Here is a 20,448-nt window from a genome sequence, read left to right on the forward strand (position 1 = left end):
AAAATGAGTTCGAAAAGAGTGAATTTCAAAAATATTTGCCTAAACGTGGAAATAATCTCAAATAAAGTAATATAATTAGCAATTACTCCATCTTCCTAAGATTAAATGAATGATTTTGGAGTGAATTAACTCCAATTTAACCTTCAAAACCTAAATTAATGCCCTAAGGAAGAGCAGAAAGGACACCACAATAATCACTTGAGAGTTCGGTACATGGTGGAGGTAGGGATAGCCGATATGTCTAACATTTTAAATATTTAAACGAGAATTTACAATGCAGTATCGGAACCCCAAAAAAAATCATCTTTAGTTCGAATTTAGTATCATTCATTTACAAAATTTGTGTGTCATGACTTAAATAAATTCGTGTAATTCATTTATAACCATTAAGTGTGTGTGTGTGAGAGTGATTTTTGAAAACTACTTTGTTTCACGTTTATTTTTAGCCACACATTTTAATAAGTAAATAAATTATTTTTCATGCTTTTCTATAATTTTTCCTATTATTTGACAACACAATCTTAAAAAAAAAAATACCTTTTAAAATATCTTTCTCACAAGAGCATTTAAGTATTTGAGATGGTAAGTTGGTAATAAAGTCTAATAAAAGAGATAGATTCAAGTCTCACCTGAAAAATTTGTACACGTGTGACGTGTCGAACATGATAAAATAAAAAAAAAGAATCTGATCTTCACACAAAGGTGTGTATCGAAGATAAAATTAAACCCGTCATTATTCTGAGAAACTAAATTTTTGAATAATGATTTTTTGAAAAATGTGTGGTTAAAAAATGAAAAAAAGATTTGGATTTACGTATAACATATTTTATTGTGTAAATATGTCATTGAAAATGATTATGAAAATTAAAGAATTTTGAAATAATGATTGTCAAACTAAACGATTATATGATGAATAAGACTTTTGCTAAGCTTTAATAGTAGGGAAAAAAAGTTTTACTACGACATATTTGGTGACAAGTTATTTAGTTCTTCTTTGGTCATAATTTTTTAAAATTCACTTTCAATCACACATTTTATGAAATCCACAATTTTTACAAAAGCACATCACCATTTATTAAAATTCGATAAAAAATTGATTTTGTACGAATCAAACATGAATTTAATAACTTTTAATTTTTTAGATAAATTGATTCGATCAAGATAAGTTTGGACCACCGTGTATGGTGGTCTCCGCCACGATAAGTATTCTTTATGCACCAACACACAAGCGCACATCACGAAATAGGTAAAAAGTTGACATCAAATATCAATTTTTTTGTTGTGGTCAGAACATCCAATTTAATGCTGTTAGATTTTCCTATTTTATGTCCATTTCAGGAATACAAAAATATCTTTCCTACCAACCCCGACACGTTTGATAACATAGATTAAAAACGATAAATTATTCATTCTGTTATAGGAAAAAATAAATAAAAATTTGTTCAATACTCCAGTTTGATTCAATGTATTAGCAGATTCTAATAGATTTTGGAATAATGACTACTAAAAATACTCGAGTCAGTGGTGTTCAGGGGGAAAATTTTGAGAAGTACTCAGAGAAACGTTAGAGAAAAGGATAAATCTCCTTTACGAGGGCCACATACAGGCGCCCTACCTATAGGGGCGCCAAAGTATGGTTCTAGAGAAAAAGATGGTGTATATATAAGAATATATAAATTACACGATTCATTTTTCAAGTTACCCAAAATACAAGAAGATATGTAAAGAGTGTTGATAAGTGCCTTGTAAGTTATTTTTCCACTCAATTAAGTTATTTGATATGTAAACAAACTGGATTAGATTTTAGTGTAACTTGCTAGGAGAAATGGATTAATAAGCATTACTTAGGATTTTCGTAACTGCAAATTTAGGGACCTTTCTGTAAATATAAGTTTCATGTTCAATGTTAAAGATCACCTTAAGTAAGATTTTCTTGATATGCATTAATTAGGTGGTAAATTAATTTTTTTTTAAACCACATTTACATAAATTTATTAGTAATTCTTTGTCACATAAAATTTTTTAATGAAACATTTGGTAGCGATTTAAATTCTAAAATTTGGGTCGTTACACGATTGGCTTACCTTGGTCATTGTACTAATAGTTATGAAAGCTACAGTCCATTTATGATGGGAAAATAGAGCAGCCCAAAAACTTGGTTAGACTGGTTTTAGAGGCGCCAAATTTATGAATGCCATAGATATTAGGACAGGACAATAAGAGAAATAACTTAGGACTGCAGTTTTGTACATTTTTAAGCATGCAAACTAAGATAATTAAATTAATACACAAAAACGGCAACTTCTACAAATTCAACTGAATTTATTACTAAAGTAGTTCTTCACAACATTACACAGTGTATGCAGCATTATCTTCTCATAGGCCGCAACATTACACAGTAGTGTCTAATAGCTCGAGACGATTCTGAATCTTGTGAAAGGTGTATCTCTGTACTACTCAGAGTTATAATTCTCCATTGTTAATAAAATTGGCTTATTAGTCATTATTAATTTCACATTGATTGTTTGTAAAAGAAAAGAAAAGTTTGGTATCCTATGTCATTTATATAAAGAAACATAAATTGTGCGGCCAAAAATTTGGTATGGAGCAATTACTGTGTAGGAGGGTCTCTTGTGTGCAGAAGTGTACAGTCAATGGGGGGAACCTGTGATCCAGTTGAGGTATAATCCGCGATTTACCCCCTCCAAGATTCTAGGGGTATGGATCTTGAAAGTCCAGGATTAATTATGAGGGATTTTTATAGTTGTTGCAGAATTTTCAAGCTTTTAATATTCCCAACTTAGTCATTAACTAGGAAACTGTACTGTATTGTCGACCCTCCATTTATTAGAAACCATACTAAGTTTTCATTTTCATTGGAAACTCCAAATATGAAGGGAATGGAAGAACCTGAAGAAAGCAAGATATGGGATTTTGTCAGCCTCTTGTACGATTCATATGAATTTGTCTCTGTGAGTCATTTGATTGAAAGGTATTTCATGATATTGCCTTATGATCTTAGAGGATCAAGCAAGGCTTCTCCAAACAAAACTGAAGATTTTACCGTCATGTATTATTTGAGTGAACTCCCAGAGAGGAGAGCATGGAAGAGGAAGATAGATGCAGAGGAAAAAGAAGAAGAAGCGTAAAATCAAATCGGGATTCCAGAATTTGTAATAGGATATCTTCGTAGAAAGAGTAGTCATATGATATTTGCACGTAACTAGAACAAGTGCGAGGTAAATAAAAACATTTTATGTGGTTTTTCAACGTAGTTCTTCCATCACTTTGAAAGTTAATGAATTTAAGGTACGTTTGATTGCAAAAAATGGAATTTTGGTGGAAAGAAAATGAATCCCAGAAAATTGAATTGCTTATAACTTATTTTACTGGGAATTGTCAATCAAATGTATTTGATTGACAAATATTTTCACCTGAAAAATGTTGAAAATCTGGATCTTTTGGTGTTCATTGGGCTTTGTGTTCCATGAAAATTGTCGGTATAGAATTTATTACAATTGTGGATAGAATATGTTTCCATTGCCAAAAATGTTAAAAAAATAAAAAAGAAAAAGAAGCTAGAACACACTTTTTCACCAAAACCAAAGGAAAACAAATTTCTTAAAAATCAAGAAAAAGAGTCACGTGTGGGCAGTGGTAGATCTAGGATGTTAAGTCAGCTAGGGCGGCCGCTGAACTTTGGCGACTGCAATAGTAAAATTATTTATAAATATTTAATTAAATAATACTAAAAAAAAATTCTATCCATGTATAAATACACTAAAATGTAAAAGTCATATACATTTAAAAATATAATCCAATACAACACAAAACAATGAGAAAATATATTTCACAATCATATATTTATGATCAAGTTTCAAATTTTTTACTAGCTTAAGTGAGATAAGATGAAATTTATACATAAAGTATGATTAAACGGTAAAGACAAACTTCGAATTTAGGCGAAGGTTATACAAAATTTTGAAAGTAATGATTTTTAGAATTAGAATAATTTTTAATTTCAAAAGAAAAAATATTTTTTGAACTCTTAAAAGAATAAAAAGCAATACATAAATTGTCCAAATTTAATTTTATAAAATAAATTGATAAAACCTAACAATAAAAGTATATAAATTATGAAGTAATAATTTGAGTCAATAAATTTTTAAAGAAATTATTTCAAAAATGAAAATTAAAAATATATAATTGTTTAGTCTTTATTTATTTATTTATTGTATTAAAAAATTAAACCAAAAAGTGGGATTACGTGGAATTGATCCCCATACCTCTAACATATAAAGAGACATTTCTACCACTTGAGCTTCATTCCCTTTTGTTGAATGTCAGTACAATTATTAATTAATATTTAGTTATTATTTACGATTTTAAAAATTGAAAAGAATAGTGTTGTTAAAAGAACTCGAATCCGCGTTCAATAACATAGAAAAGGGCTGCCCGTCCACCTGCTCTGTACACTAATTCACTAAATTTTCACAATAACACACACACACACACACACACACATACATACATACATACATACATACATACATACATATATATATACATACATATATATATATATATATATATATATATATATATATATATATATATATATATATATATATATATATATATATATATATATATATATATATATATATATATATATATATATATATATATATATATATATATATATATATATATATATATATATTGAATAAGAATTTTTCATTAACCTTTCTTCTCAATAGATCCAGCACGGGTGGCTGCGCCGGCTCACCAGGTGCTTGATCCGCCCCTGGGGTGTAGGGTAGAAAATCAATTTCATGGAAAATTTTGCCTATCAAACAAGACGTTTGAGTGGAAAATGAAATTTAAAACTTTCATGGAATTGACTTGTATCAAACAGGCCTTTATTGTATCTTTCATTTCATGTAATCATTTATCTTGCTATAGGGGAAGTTCAAGAAACTTCTCAATAGAAATTTATTTGATATTACAAATAAGGGAAAATTGCATGGAGGTCCTTTCAATTTGCTGCAGCTATTTTTTTTATTTTTTTATTTTTTACAGTTATACAGACCTGATCAGCAATTGAAAAATAAATATGTATTTCATGTATCCTAATACTTACCCATCCCCAAACAAGAATATTACATTATCCCCAATGTAGAAGCAAAAATAATCAAAGTAAATGAGTAAAGATCAAAAATTCCTCTAGGGAGATGTGAATGGGTCAAAAGATCAGACTGGTCTAGACATCATAACAATCGCCACTTTTCCCGTTGCTAGGCTTTAATTTTCTGTTTCAAGAATTCAAAATACATATTAGTGATAACAATTAAAGTTTAGATATTTGTAATAAATTTACATCAAGAAAATTTTAATCTTGTAAATTTTGGAAAGACTTTCTAACAGAGCGCCGCCCCTACAAAAATCATATAGCTAGGAAGAGATAAATCTTTCAAAATGGGTTGGAATTGAAATCCAGTTGCAAACCCTAAGAATACATATCATATCAATATAAACTCAATATAATATTAGGATTTGTGACGCCCCGAACTTAAGTTTCTAACATGTAATACTTCTATTTAAGAGTATTTACATGTACCAAAGGCAGAAGCTATTATGTTTAGTACGTGACACTCAAAACTTAAGTTCGGGACGTCACAGCGTGGTATCAGAGCGGTTATACTTTTCTGTAGACTTTTTTTTTAAAGAAAGTTACTGTCCTTCATCATCGAGCAAGCTAGCAACTGACTTTCAACCGACGATCAAGGTAAAAACTTTTTTTTTTCTAAAGTTTATGAGTTTTCTTATACAATGAACTGCTATATCTATGGCTGGATATAGGAATATTTTGAATCAAGTCATGGTTGAGATTATGGAGTCATAAACACTTATATCCATAGCCTCGAACAACATCTTGATCTGTTAGACTGTATTATTGAGATGTTATGGGAGATACACCATAGCTTAAGGGATAAGGTAAAGATACGGAGGTTATGTGAAACTGTTCCAGAACCTTGGGCCTCAGTCATAAATGAGATTGTGCTATGGTCTGATGATGATCTTTCATATGAGGACCTTACATATTTACTTCGAGAAAGTTATAAAACTAGCCGCGATTTACAGCGAAACTTTAAGAAGACTATAACCTTATCCATGAATACTAGTTTACGAGCTACCAATTCTAGGCTAGATAAGTGACCGTTGGCTAAGTGCTTTTCGAGAGTTCTAGATGAAAGTTTTTCCGTACCATTACCAGATAATTCGGAGCAAAGCATGTTAGAGGAAGGCCTAGAGGAAGACCCAGATGAAGACCCTGATGAAGATCCAAAAGAAATAGAAGATCAGACACCAACTTATCTAGCTATCTTTGTTTTTTTGGAATAGAATAGGATGTAATACGTACATCTACTTTTGAATGTATGTACCGTACCTCAATATGACTTTTGTTTGTGAAAAAATAATAATGTATATATATGAAGGAAAGTTGCCTTGGCCTTTGGATTTTTTTTTTTCTAAAGTTAGTATTACTTCTGAAGTAATTCTAACTGGACGAATATTTTTCATTCAAAGGAAATGCCTCCAAAGTGCAACCACAGCAGTGCACCAAATTCCAATGTGAACTTAGGCGACGGCAATGCTAATGCTAGTTCTAGTGGTGGTGAAGTTAATGCAGCAAATTTTGCACGAGAACTGCTTGCCGTAATGCGGGAGTTGGGACAGCAACAACAGGCACCATCTTTGACTGGACAACAAACCCTAAATCAACAAGTACCAGTTGATTATCAGGAGCCCAACCAACCAGCTATTCAACCTCAAATAGTACCTAACTCAAGGGATCGAACTGCAATGATAAAGCAGTTTCGTAAAATGAACCCTCCATCGTTCGAAGGGAGTATGGATCCCTTAGCAGTTGATGACTGGTTATGAGAACTAGAACGTATCTTTAAATTTATAAGATGCGAAGATGCTAAAAGGGTAACATTTTCAGTGTTTATGTTAAAGAAGGGGGCTAGCCATTGGTGGGACATGACTACCAGGTCATTAATACCTGCTGAAGAACAGGCTATAACTTGGGTGAGGTTTAAGGAACTCGTAGAAGAAAAATTCTTCCCGACAACTGTGAAAGATCAAAAGGAGATGGAGTTCCTCAGACTCCAACAGGGAACCATGACCCTCGTGGAATATGAACGCAAATTTGAGGAATTATCAAAGTTTGCTCCACATCTAGTGGATATGGAAGAAAAGCGGGTTAGAAGATTTGAACGTGGGCTTCAACCTTATATTCGTGACATAGTGTCAGTTCTTGAGCTAAACACTTATCGAGAAGTCTTGAAGCGATCCCAGACTATTTCTTATCAAAGAACTCAAAACGTTGGAAATTCTTACCAAGTTCAAAATTTCTCAGGTAAGAGGAAGTGGAACTTTGATAGACAGAATAACGGTAAAGGAAAAGAGAATAATGCACCAAAGAAAAGAAAGACGGAGATAGTAGGAGTGGGTGGTGATAAGCGTTGTCCTAAGTGCGATATACCTCACAAAGGAGAATGTCTATTGGGAAAAAATGTTTGTTTCAAGTGTGGAAAATCAGGACATTTCGCTAAAGAATGCCCCCAGAATCAAACACAGAAGGCTAGAGATGACAAGAAAGGAAAAGCAAGAGTTTTCTCCTTATCCAGGCAAGAAGCAAAACGAGACCCTAATGTCCTCGCAGGTATCATCTCTGTTTCCAATATGCCTGCATTTGTACTTATAGATTCTAGAGCTACACATTCGTTCATTTTTTCTTTGTTTGTTGTAAAGTCTAAAGTGGAATGTGAATTCCTTTCGTATACCTTAGAAATATCTCTTCCATCTGGAAAGATACTTGTCGCTAACCAAATAGCTAGGGATCTTAGGATGAAAATTGATAGTAGAGATATAGCGGTAGATCTAATTCCATTAACGATAAAAGACTTTGATGTTATCATTGGTGTGGACTGGTTGTCTAAAAACTATGCAACTATTCATTGTACCGAGAGAATGGTGGTTTTTCGAAGACCGGGCGAGGAAGAGTTTCGTTTTGTGGGAACTGAGGCAAATACCTCATCTCGTATAGTGTCAACAACTCAAGTTAAAAGGACGCCGAGAAAGGAATTAGGTCAAAGATTTCTAGTATCGATGACCAATATTAAACAAGATAAGTTGTCAGTTGAGAATGTTCAAATAGTTCGGCACTATAAAGATGTTTTTTCAAAAGACCTTCTAGGTGTACCACCAGATAGGCAAGTAGAGTTTACCATCGATTTGGTACCAGGAGCAACACATATTTCAAAGGCTCCATATCGTATGGCACCGTTGGAACTGCAAGAGTTGAAGGTACAGTTGAAGGAGCTTCTTAATAAGGGTTTCATTAGACCAAGTGTATCACCTTGGGGTGCACCTGTACTATTTGAGAAAAAGAAGGATGGAACTATGAGGTTGTGCATTAACTATCAAGAATTGAATCGTCTCACTATCAAAAACAAATATCCACTTCCAAGAATATAAGATTTGTTTGACCAGCTTAAGGGGGCTACAGTATTTTCAAAGATCGATCTAAGATCAGGATATCACCAATTGAAAATTAAGTAAGATGATATCCCTAAAACGACTTTTAGGACGTGTTATGGTCATTAAGAATTTTTGGTAATGCCTTTTGGATTAACTAATGCCCCGGTAGTATTTATGGATCTAATGAACAGAGTATTCCTTGAATACTTAGACCAATTTGTTATAGTTTCCATTGATGACATCTTAATCTATTCGAAGAGTAATGAGGAACACGAGAAACATCTCACGATTGTCTTGGAAACTCTAAGAAAAGAGATGCTTTATGCCAAATTCAAGAAATGTGAATTCTGGTTGGATAAAATAGGTTTTCTGGGACACGTAATCACAGCACGAGGAATTGAAGTAGACCCAACTAAAGTGGAAGCAGTAAATAATTGGGTAAGACCAACCAATGTTAGAGAAATACGTAGCTTTTTGGGATTGGCTGGTTACTATAGAAGATTTATCGAGGGATTTTCTAAAATAGCAGGACCATTGACCCAATTGACTCGAAAAGGGATAAAATTTCAATGGACTGAGAAATGTGAACAGAGCTTCCAAGAGCTGAAACGAAGATTAGTCACAACTCCAGTGTTAACAATACCTGATGGACCAGAATGATTCGTTATATACAGTGATGCTTCGAAACAGGGCATAGGATGTGTTCTAAGGCAGAAAGGAAAGGTGATAGCCTACGCTTCTAGACAATTGAAACAATATGAACAAAACTACCCAACCCATTATCTAGAATTGGCTGCGGTAGTTCACGCTCTCAAGATATGGCGTCATTACTTATATGGAAATAAGTGTGACATTTATACTGATCATAAGAGTTTGAAGTACTTTTTTACCCAAAAGGAATTAAATATGAGGCAGAGGAGATGGCTAGAGCTAGTGAAGGATTATGATTGCACTATCCTTTACCATCCTGGTAAAGCTAATGTAGTAGCAGATGCTCTTAGCAGAAAGGCGGTTGGACAATTAGCAGTACTAATCACTATGCAGGACCAATTGTTAAAGGATTTCGAAAAATTACATCCAGAAGTAATTGTTCCACCAACCCAAACTATCACCAGGATAGCGACTCTAACGATTCGACCAACACTTAGAGATCGAATAAGAGTGGCACAGGATGGTGACTCTTTCCTGCAAAAGATCAAATCCGAAGTTGGTACTAGCAAGCGAAATGATTTTGGATTAGGCAGTGATAAAGCCTTACACTTTAAGGGAAGGTTGTGTGTGTCGAAAGATGAGGGATTGAGGAAAGAAATTCTTGAAAAAGCACACTTAACTCCATATACTGCCCATCCAGGAGGTACAAAAATGCATCGTGATCTAAGGAGTATGTTTTGGTGGAGAAATATGAAACGGTGCATAGGTCTTTTTGTCAGGAGGTGCATGACTTGTCAATAAGTGAAAGCTGAACATCAAAGGCCATCTGGGCTGTTGGAACCATTAACAATTCCACAATGAAAATGGGAGCGTATAACTATGGATTTTGTTATGGGTTTTCCAAAATCAGCTAAGGGAAATGATGCTATGTGGGTTATAGTGGACCGGTTAACAAAGTCAGCTCATTTTCTATCTATAAGAATGAATTTTAGTATGAATCGATACGCGCGATTATACATCAAAGAGGTCATCCGTTTGCATGGTATCCCAGCCTCAATTGTATCGGATAGAGTTCCAAGATTTATCTCAAAATTTTGGAAAATTTTGCAAGAAGCTATGGGAACCAAGTTAAACTTCAGCACAGCTTTTCATCCGTAAACTGATGGGCAATCGGAGAGGACTATACAGACTCTGGAGGATATGCTACGTGCCCGCGTCCTTGATTTAGGAGGCAGTTGGGAAAGTTATGTACCACTGGTAGAATTTGCCTATAATAATAGCTATCAAGCTATGATAAAGATGGTACCTTACGAAGCTCTTTATGACAAAAGATGTAGAGCTCCCCTTTATTGGGATGAAGTAGGTGAACGAAGAGTTTTAGGACCCGAAATAATTGAGGAAACTAGTCGAGCGGTTGATAAAATAAGAGCTAGAATTAAGGCAGCCCAGGACCGACAAAAAAGTTATGCCGATAAAAGGATGAAAGATTTGAAATTTAATGTTGGTGATAAAGTTTTCTTAAAAGTGGCACCGATGAAGGGAGTTCTTCGCTTTGGAAAGAATGGAAAACTTCGACCAAGATTCGTAGGTCCTTTTGAAATTTTGCAGAAAGTTGGAAATGCAGCCTATCGAATCGCTCTACCACCAGATTTGTCAGCAATTCATGATGTGTTCCACGTGTCAATGCTTCGACAATATGTGTTAAATCAAAGTCATGTGGTTAGTTATCAACCATTGGATATCAAACGAAACATGACTTATGAGGAAAAACCAGTAGCAATATTGGATCGCAGAATCCAACAATTGAGGACAAAGGAAATTTCGTTAGTGAGAGTTCAATGGAGAAACCATAATGTCGAATAGTCAACTTGGGAAAGAGAAGAGGAAATCAAAATCAAGTATCCAGAACTTTTCAACTAAGTTAAAGGTAATTTCGAGTACGAAATTTTTATAAGGGAGGAATGATGTAATACTTTGAATTTTGTGCTCATTTAATTTTTAGAATAGCAATTCAACTTTTCAAAATTTAGTATGACCAAAAAATTATTTATGGTTGCGAAATTTTGCATTGGTTGATTTATTAAAAGTTTTTCCAAATAATTTGTTAATTAGGGGTTTGGGATAAATGTCCATTTTACACCTAATTACTAAAGTTAAACATTGTTCCTCCAACTTGGCCGAAAATTGATGAAACATTAATGCATGAGGTTTTTTAAATTTAAGCATGAGGTGACTAACTAATGCATGAGGTGTTTTAAATTTAAGAAAATGAAACCATGCAGCATACACATGTTGAATTTCTTGAAGAGTCACCCAAAATTTATCATTTTTCTCACCTATAAATAAATGTGTTGCTGCCCTTTATTTCCCTTGCATGAAAAACAACTTATCACTTGTTTAAAAAAGGGAAGAAAACGTGAGAGAAGAAGAGGACCAGCCTAGTATTTCTCAATTCATTTTCAACCAAGATTTCTTCAAGTTTTATGGTAAGATATTTTCTATACTTAAGTGGTTTGATTTCATGGTAATATTTATGTTTTAGCTATGCATGAAAAACCATAATATGAATGTGGTGGATAAATCCACAAAGTTAGATATCTATTTATGCCTTAGGACAAGTCCGAAGGGCACCAGCAAGCCGGAATGTGCAAGTATGTATTTGATTGCATTCTTTTGTGTAGTATTAACATGTTAAAATTCAAGCATGGTATCTTACTGAGTATTATTTATACTCATAGTGTTCTATACTAAATTCTCAGATTCATGATTGCGGAGTTGGTGGAAGTCAGGCGGCATAATCGATGATGGGTTAGGGACAAGGTTGTTTTGCATCGAAGTTTTGTTTTTGCATGTTTTGTTCTACTGCTTTCCATATGTTTCTTATGGTATTTTATAAAAATATGTATGAGACATGATGTAATATGGTACCAGAAGTAAATTATGCAATTATATCTTCTATGTTGTGTTAAGAGACCTTTTTTTTTAAAAACTTCTCCTTGAAAGTGACAAAAGGCAGAAACGGGACAGTTTTTGGGTCAACTGCAACACGTTATTTTTGACTCCATAAACGTCCATTTGAGATCTGAAAATATTACTGCGTTCCTCATTGAGTTGTCTTAATATGGGCACAAGAATCACTCAATTTGAATATCTGTAGCCTGAGATATGAATTTTTAAACGTTGAAGGGTCAAATCTGAAATTTCTGTGCAATACCTCACTGTTTTCAGTAAAACGCCCATATTATATGATCTTGGAAATTTTTATATTTTAACCTAGAAAACTACTTGAAAATATCTTTCTATTGTCATAAATTTCATAGAAAACGGAGTTGGGATGAATTTTATAAAAATAGTCGAACTTGCTGCCCCAACTAACCGTGGCAGTGCAGAGTCCGTATATGTAAAGTATAATTTCTTGTCGACATGCGCTTCTGCGGGCCATTAAAAGTTATGAGAAACATTTTAGCAAGTTGAAAATAAGTTTCTAACATGTAATACTTCTATTTAAGAGTATTTACATGTACCAAAGGCAGAAGCTATTATGTTTAGTACGTGACACTCGAAACTTAAGTTCGGGGCGTCACATGATTAGATGCCTTAGCTTGTGGATTGTCTGAATTCTCTTTTAAAATTTTCTCGGTTCATTTTTTAGACATGTCCACTTGCTCATCATCTGTTGTAGGCACTCTGTTCGTGATTGTAATTGGTCTTTTGACTGTAATTTCAAACAAATGTGCTCCACTTCTTGTTGTGATTGCTTTCACGGATAGATTCTTAATTATTTCATTTTCTAGAATACTTATGACCATTACTTGTTCTTTAGGATTAGTCTCAGTATTACTTGACAAGGTACTTGGTGCTCTGCCTGATATAGTAAGCGTCATCTGTCCCATTTGAGTTTTCAGGTTCTTGATTGAAGCACTTTGATTTTGAAGGATTATCTAAGTCCTTCTCATGAATGATTTGTCTACTTGCATGTAGTGCTCTTTTTTTTTCCCCATAAATTTGCCAAACATCTCTTCTAATGGAATTCTCATTTTAGGTTGCTAATGCTGATAACCATGTGGTGTGGTAAGATTTTGTTTACTCCAAGAAAAAATTGGATGCTTCCTCCAACTAGGGTTGTAGGTATTAGAATGTAGATTATTTTGTAAGGTTTCACCCCTTGTACATAATCAACTTGTTCTGTATCTTGTGTAAGAATTGGACAACCTATGTGTTGTGTTTACCTCACATTCTCCACAACTTGGCCTCTTGGCCTATACTGCCTTAACTGACTGTGATATGCTATCAAACTTATGAACCAAAGGGTCAATTTTTGCAGATAATGTCGAGTGTTCACCCCGTACACTCCTGATCCTTTCTTATGAACAACCCGCTCAAAAGTCCACACGGCTGTAGTGGTAGCCATTCTCTCAAACAATTCCAAACTGCATCAATTGTCTTCATAGATAATAAGCCATTAGATGATAAGTCCACCATGCTCTTTTAAGATAAAAATATACCTGCCTAGAAATATTAGACCTAGAGCCCCTTACTGATGTTGTAATGAGGACACTTTCGAAGTATGTTCTTGAATATGTTCCAAACCTCATCAAAGGATTTGATTTCTCCTTGTCGCAATATAGATATGTCATGTTTTAACTTCTCAATCTTCACTGGCAATAGGCTATGAATCTAACCATTCAAGGGCTCTATCACGTAGAGTGTGTGGAAATAATCTTAACTTGATAGCATCGTCTGAAATCCCTTAATACTTGAAGTGTTGACACATCTTCAAAAATCGAGAGACATGTGTATGTGTGGATTTTCATCAGATTTTGAGTCCAAATGTCGTTCCCACGAAGATTGTACTAGTTCAAATTTGAATTTAATTTAACCTTAACCGGAACAATTGAAATTTGTGATTTTTTCTATAATTTAAATAACCTACTTATGAACGTAAAACATAACTATATTTAAATTAATGTAAAATTATAATTAAATGCAAGTTTTATAAAATATATGGTGATGAAAAATGTATTAGAATCTCGAATCCCCTTATATCAATCTCCCTTTAACTTATAAACTTGTGAATTTGGTAACACGATTCTATTATGAAAACCAATATTTCCTTCATCGATCACTACCAATTCATTTACTTGAATAATCGGATTATTTTGTGCATTAGTCGTCTCTTGTTGTTGTGCAAATATCGTTAATAAGTAGTAAAATAGATTTTGAGTCCAAATGTCATTCCCACGAAGATTGTACTAGTTCAAATTTGAATTTAATTTAACCTTAACTGGAACAATTGAAATTTGTGATTTTTTCTATAATTTAAATAACCTACTTATGAACGTAAAACATAACTGTATTTAAATTAATGTAAAATTATAATTAAATGCAAGTTTTATAAAATATATGGTGATGAAAAATGTATTAGAATCTCGAATCCCCTTATATCAAACTCCCTTTAACTTATAAACTTGTGAATTTGGTAACATGATTCCATTATGAAAACCAATATTCTTAATTTGTTTAATAATCTCTCTTGGAAGAATTAAACATATTCTTACAAGTGATCCGACTATATTTCCATGACGGATGCAAACATATAAATATGTATTAAAGATTTATGATTACTTAAATATCACATAAATCATAGTGATATATTTATATCCCTATCGGACTATACGATAATTGGCACCATGTTTAACTTGTTTTTATTTTTCGAGGGTAAAAATAAGTCACAATATTCATACAATTAGTGATCAAGTAAATGTAGAGAAAAATATATTCATGTCAATCATTCAAGAATTGAAAATGTATTTTAAATGTCAAAAATAAATAAAATCAAGAGTTGAATGTTCATGATATAAGGTTCAACGAAAATTCTAGTACTAAATTATTTTATTCTAACATGTTAATAGAGAGAGACAAATAAAAGTCGAATGGTATCACCAATAAATTGATGGAACGTGATTAATCTCAAAATTTCTTATACAAATTGTTGATGAATTACGCACAAAAATCTGAATTTAATACTTCAATTATGCTTTACCTGTCTCTATGCGTGCTTGCTGTTTGCTTTTTTTCTGAGAAAATACACGAAAATGGCTCTTCCACTGTAGCAAAATTTGACATTGGCCTTTGACCCATTAAATGAATTAAAAAAAAAACAAATTAAGTTAAAAAAAAATTTCACAGTAAAAGGCCATTTTACCCTTCAGACTGTTTGAAAATCTCTCACCGACCGACCGACCACCGGAGTTACACCAACGTCGCAGTCAACGACCATCATCTACACCGAAAATAAAATAACCGGTTAGTTTTCATCACTTTTCTCCAGTTCATTCGGTTCATGGTATAGCACTTTCCTTAGTAATTTCGATTTAGTTAGATCCATGGGCATGAGTAGTTAGATTGTGGGCATGCTGGAGTGTGAAAAATGTGAATTTTTGGCTTTTTTTGGAGCTCAGTGGCCGAAAATAGCAGTTTCCGGCTGATTCCCGGCCCCCGGTTGTGTTAACAGTCGGTTTACCCGACTGTTTAACAGTCGGGTAAACGACTGTTAACAGTCTGGGTTGTTGTCTGGGCCGGTTAACGGCCCAGACTAAATATTTAATTTTAAATTTTTTTATAATTTTTGTAATTAATTAAATTTTTTATTTGATTAAATAGTAATTATGTTATTTATTTATTTAATTTTTTTATTATTGTCAATATAATATAATAATTGAAATATTGTAAAATTAACAATGTTGATTATTTTTTTATGAAATTATCTTTAATTTATTTTTTCAAATTTATTTTTTCAAAATTTTTTAATGAAATTATCTTTAATTTTTTATTTCAAATTTATTTAATTTTTATATTTGTCTTTTATATAATTTAATAATTGAAAAATTTTAAAATTAACAATGTTGATTCTATTTTTTTATGAAATTATCTTTAATTTATTTTTTTAAATTTATTTAAATAATATGAATAGTCTTTACATTTTAAAAAAAAAGGTAAAGTAATTATTTATTTAATTTTTATATTTGTCTTTTATATAATTTAATAATTGAAATATTCTAAAATTAACAATGTTGATTCTTTTTTTTTATGAAATAATCTTTAATTTATTTTTTCAAATTTATTTAAATAATATGAATAGTCTTTACATTTTAAAAAAAGGTAAAGTAATTATTTATTTAATTTTTATATTTGTCTTTTATATAATTTAATAATTGAAATATTCTAAAATTAACAATTTTGTGTTGTTCCTTTATTTTTTTTTATGAAATAATTTTTAATTTATTTTTTCAAATTTATTTAAATAATATAAATAGTCTTTACATTTTTCGAAAATGTATTTAATTTGAAATTTTTTGTTTGTAAATATATTTTCCAAATAAGAATTATTTTATTTAATTATTTAATTTTTATAATTTCCTTTTTTATATAATTTAATAATTGAATACATAATATTGTTCGAAATTAACAATTTGTTTTGTTCCTTTTATTATTCTTTTATGAAAATCTTTGATTTTTTTCAATTTATTTAAATAATATTTATATTCTTTAGTTTTTTTGACAATACATTTAATTTGATTTGTTGTTTTTTGTAAATATATTTTTCAAATGTAATATTTGTGATTGTATGGTAGTTAGAGTTCGGTTCTCTTAATTTTGTGAGATTATGCTTTCTTTTGTTATCTCTTGTTCAATACTATAACATTTGAATTTTGCAGGATGGAGTATCATTTAGATGCAGAGTTGAGACGGATGTCGGGGAAAGCTACTTGAAACAGTAGTTTTGAGAGTTTTACTGCTGTGTTGGAGCTGCTCGATGATCAGCACGGAGATATGCTACGACAGTCATTCTTGTGGCCACTATACCAGTTGCGAGAGGTGCAGTACTCAAGACAGATCATTGATGCACTTCTATGTCGGCTTCTGAGGCCAGTCAACGACGATTCCCCCCAATTCAACCTCGGGGGCAAGGTCGTCAGTTTCTCGATGTTTGAGTTTACATTGATCACTGGACTGAGGATTACGGGCGACGATGCAGCCATGGAGAGAAGTAATAGGCTGTACAAGACGTACTTCCAGGGACATGGTCGGTGCTTCTACCCGACTTGATGGTCGCGATCAGGGGGTGCGACCATATGCTAGATAGATTGAAGCTTGGGCTGGTCTACATCCTCGAGAGTGTGATGAGGTGTCATCACAAGAAGACTGTCATCGACATTTTTCATTTGCAAGTTGTTGACGACATCGATGCGTTCAACAACTATCCGTGGGGCTGAAGATGCTACGAAGACACCGTACATGTGTTCACCAGATCGCACTCGAGGCTCAGGGGGTCGATGCGTAAATACGATACATATGGATTGCCGTTAGTGGTGCAGGTAAATGTTTAATATAATCAAAGTTAAAATTTTAGTGTATTACATTGATGCTTAATAAGTGTATGTGTTACAGATTTGGGTGTATGAGACAGTTCCTGTACTGGGGGCCCACTTTACGCAGCGAGGGGAGACACGCTGCCCTCGGATGCATCATTGGAGATCATCGCGAGCGGAGGGATGTCCCACTAGGAAGCAATTATCGGCCCTCCTCGATGATCCTCAGGTAAGTATTATGCATTTGTGATTTATATTATACGTAGTTTAAAATTTTGTTTACATGATCGTTAAATAGTTGAAATGTCAATATGTCAGCTTGAAGTCATGCCTGAGTTGACGCCATCGATGGAAGAGGAGGCTCGGGGTCTTGTGCGGGATTTAGGCGTTCCGCACACCCCAAACGAGGAGATGTCTGATCTGAGCTTGGACCGAGATTGGGTATGTGAATGAAATATAATTTATTGAATATCATCGACGTATAAATTTATTGAATAATTTTTCATTTTATTTATGTAGGAGGGCGGTCCAGCTGATCGACGATCACCTCCGTCGAGGGCATCGCCGCCACCATTGGCATCATCTCCGCCGAGAGTATCGTCCCCGCCATTGGCATCACCTCCGTCGAGGGCATCACCGCCGCTAGTGGCATCACCTCCACCGGGGCCATCGCCGTCGCCATTGGCATCACCTCCGTCCAGACACCTCTCCCGTGTGTCTCCGGAGCACAGTGATGATTTGTATGCCCGTTTGACTGGATTTATAGCGGAGGAGGTCGGCACGCTACGACGAGATTTAACGGAGAGGGTCAATGATCTGGGACGAGAGTTGACAGGGAGGGTCGACGATCTGGCAGGGAGGGTTGACTATCTGACAGGGAGGGTCGACGATATGGGACGAGAGTTGACAGGGAGGGTTGACGATCTATCCCATGATGTTGGAATACTACAATCTTCCGTTGTTGACCTTTAGGATACAGTAGCGGCGCTTAGAGGAGATTTAGCCGGCAAACATTGGGGGACAGAGGGGATGGCGGAGATCATGATCGAGAGGATGGCAGAGATGGTGATGGAGAGGGGGATCACCCACATTTTTAGCGTGATGAGACATTGGAGTCATTGTGGTTGTCTATGGAGGGGGTGGCCCCGATGGGGATGGGAGAGGGGACTACGAAGGGGGTGGCCCCGACGGGAGGGACGGAGGTGGTGGCCACCCCGACGAGAGGGGCGGAGGTGGTGACGACGGAGGGGGAGGCCCCGATGTAGGGGACGGAGGAGGTGGCCCCGGAGGTCGAGAGGACGCCCGGCGTGATTGAGAGTAAAAGACATGCTGTTGATGAGACGGAGCAGGTGGTCGGCAAGAGGTTGAGAGTGCCGTCACATTATGTTGTTTCCCCCTTCACGACTGAGGCCAAGAGGAGGACGTTCATCGATGGGACGTACCCGAACTTATTCAGAGAGGTGGACAATGCCAAGTGGAAAGCGTTCGAGACAGAGTGGAGGAGAATTATCCCCGGGTAAGTATTGTATGATTTTAATAAAGCACTGTACGCTAACTCGTCTACGCTTATTTTAACATTTTCCTCTTTTTTACAGAGTTAGCCGCATGATAAGACAAAGGACGGTCTCGGACCCTTACAAGTGGTTCCACGATATCACCACTGCGGGAGCTTGGCTCGCTGACAATGTAAGTGAACTATTCATTTCGTGTTTTATATGTATATGTGACCTTGTGTTTATTAAATGAATAACTCATACATTTTTGGTGTTTCCTGCTGCAGCACATCGATCTGGCCATGGACTTGCTGCGAGATTGAGCTCAAAGACATCCAAAATCATTTGATGTCCATGGTCGAGTCATATTAAACATCGAGTTCCTGGGTGCCGTTACCATAGAGTATCAGTTGCTCGCACTTATGGGTAACAAGTACACGGTGCCAGAATATATGCTCGAGTGGGTGATAGGACTGTCACCGAGTGTCGGGGGAAAATCATGGGAGGGTTGTACACATATGTACATTCCAGCGTGCATCAATAAACACTATGTTACGCTGGAGATCGTTTTTGCTGACTCGACTATATATGTGTACGATCCAGATCATTCATGTTTGACACAAGGCCAGTTGGAGTAAAACCTGGAGTCCGTGGTTGTAATTGTTCCTATGATGGCCAAACAAGCGGGGATAAATGTACAGGACAGATTGCGAATCGTTCGGAACACGACGACGGCGCGACAGTCCGTAAGGTAAGTGTATGAACGTTGTTGTTTTCATATTTCAGATTTAGTTTTTATTTACACAGTACTGAACTGATTTATTCTTGTTCAATTGCAGGGCGACTGCGGCATATTTGCCATTAAGTACGTTGAATTTTTAAGTATAGGACAGAAGGTTGATGGAATCAACCAGTCGTGGATACAGAACTGGAGAAAGAAGCTAGCATGTGATTTGTTCGAATTTAATGATGACCCGTAAATTTCATTTATATATATGTAACATTTCAATTGTAAATTTAATTATTTTTGTAATTATGAAATAATTGTAAATTTGTGTTCAATGTATATAACATTCAAATTGGAAATTTAATTATTTTTGTAATTATGAAATAATTGTAAATTTGTGTTCAATGTATATAATATTCAAATTGGAAATTTAATTATTTTAGTAATTATGAAATAATTGTAAATTTGTGTTCAATGTATATAACATTTAAATTGAAAATTTAATTATTTTTTGTTATTTTACCCGTATGCCGAGTATGGAACTATTTTTTTCATATGAATCATTATAAATACCATTCATAGAGAATAAATATTGAATATGGAAGATTTATAAATAACAAATATTGAACAGTGTAAAGTAAAAGGAAATATTATT

At 34.2% G+C, this 20,448-nt stretch overlaps 1 protein-coding gene across 1 annotated transcript; it reads left to right on the plus strand.

Annotated features, from left to right (window-relative positions):
- The first annotated feature begins 17,448 nt into the window (after window positions 1-17,448).
- On the plus strand, window positions 17,449-18,888 carry LOC111379619 (translation initiation factor IF-2-like). Its single transcript, XM_023003034.1, has 6 exons — window positions 17,449-17,541; window positions 17,653-17,676; window positions 17,892-17,986; window positions 18,131-18,455; window positions 18,546-18,579; window positions 18,710-18,888. The coding sequence occupies exons 1-6, from the start codon at window positions 17,449-17,451 to the stop codon at window positions 18,886-18,888; spliced, it is 750 nt and encodes a 249-aa protein (XP_022858802.1).
- The last annotated feature ends 1,560 nt before the right edge of the window (window positions 18,889-20,448 follow it).

Source organism: Olea europaea, unplaced genomic scaffold, assembly GCF_002742605.1.
Source record: "Olea europaea var. sylvestris unplaced genomic scaffold, O_europaea_v1 scaffold2010, whole genome shotgun sequence".
NCBI lineage: Eukaryota > Viridiplantae > Streptophyta > Magnoliopsida > Lamiales > Oleaceae > Olea > Olea europaea.

What these genes read in the sequence shown, in the direction of transcription:
- LOC111379619 (XM_023003034.1), top strand. Translation starts at nt 17,449, where the DNA reads ATGCGTTCAACAACTATCCGTGGGGCTGAAGATGCTACGAAGACACCG. An exon ending in GGGTGTATGAGACAGTTCCT is followed by an intron (nt 17,677 to 17,891) that starts GTACTGGGGGCC and finishes TCAATATGTCAG; the next exon opens with CTTGAAGTCATGCCTGAGTT. An exon ending in TTGACTATCTGACAGGGAGG is followed by an intron (nt 18,456 to 18,545) that starts GTCGACGATATG and finishes GTTGACCTTTAG; the next exon opens with GATACAGTAGCGGCGCTTAG.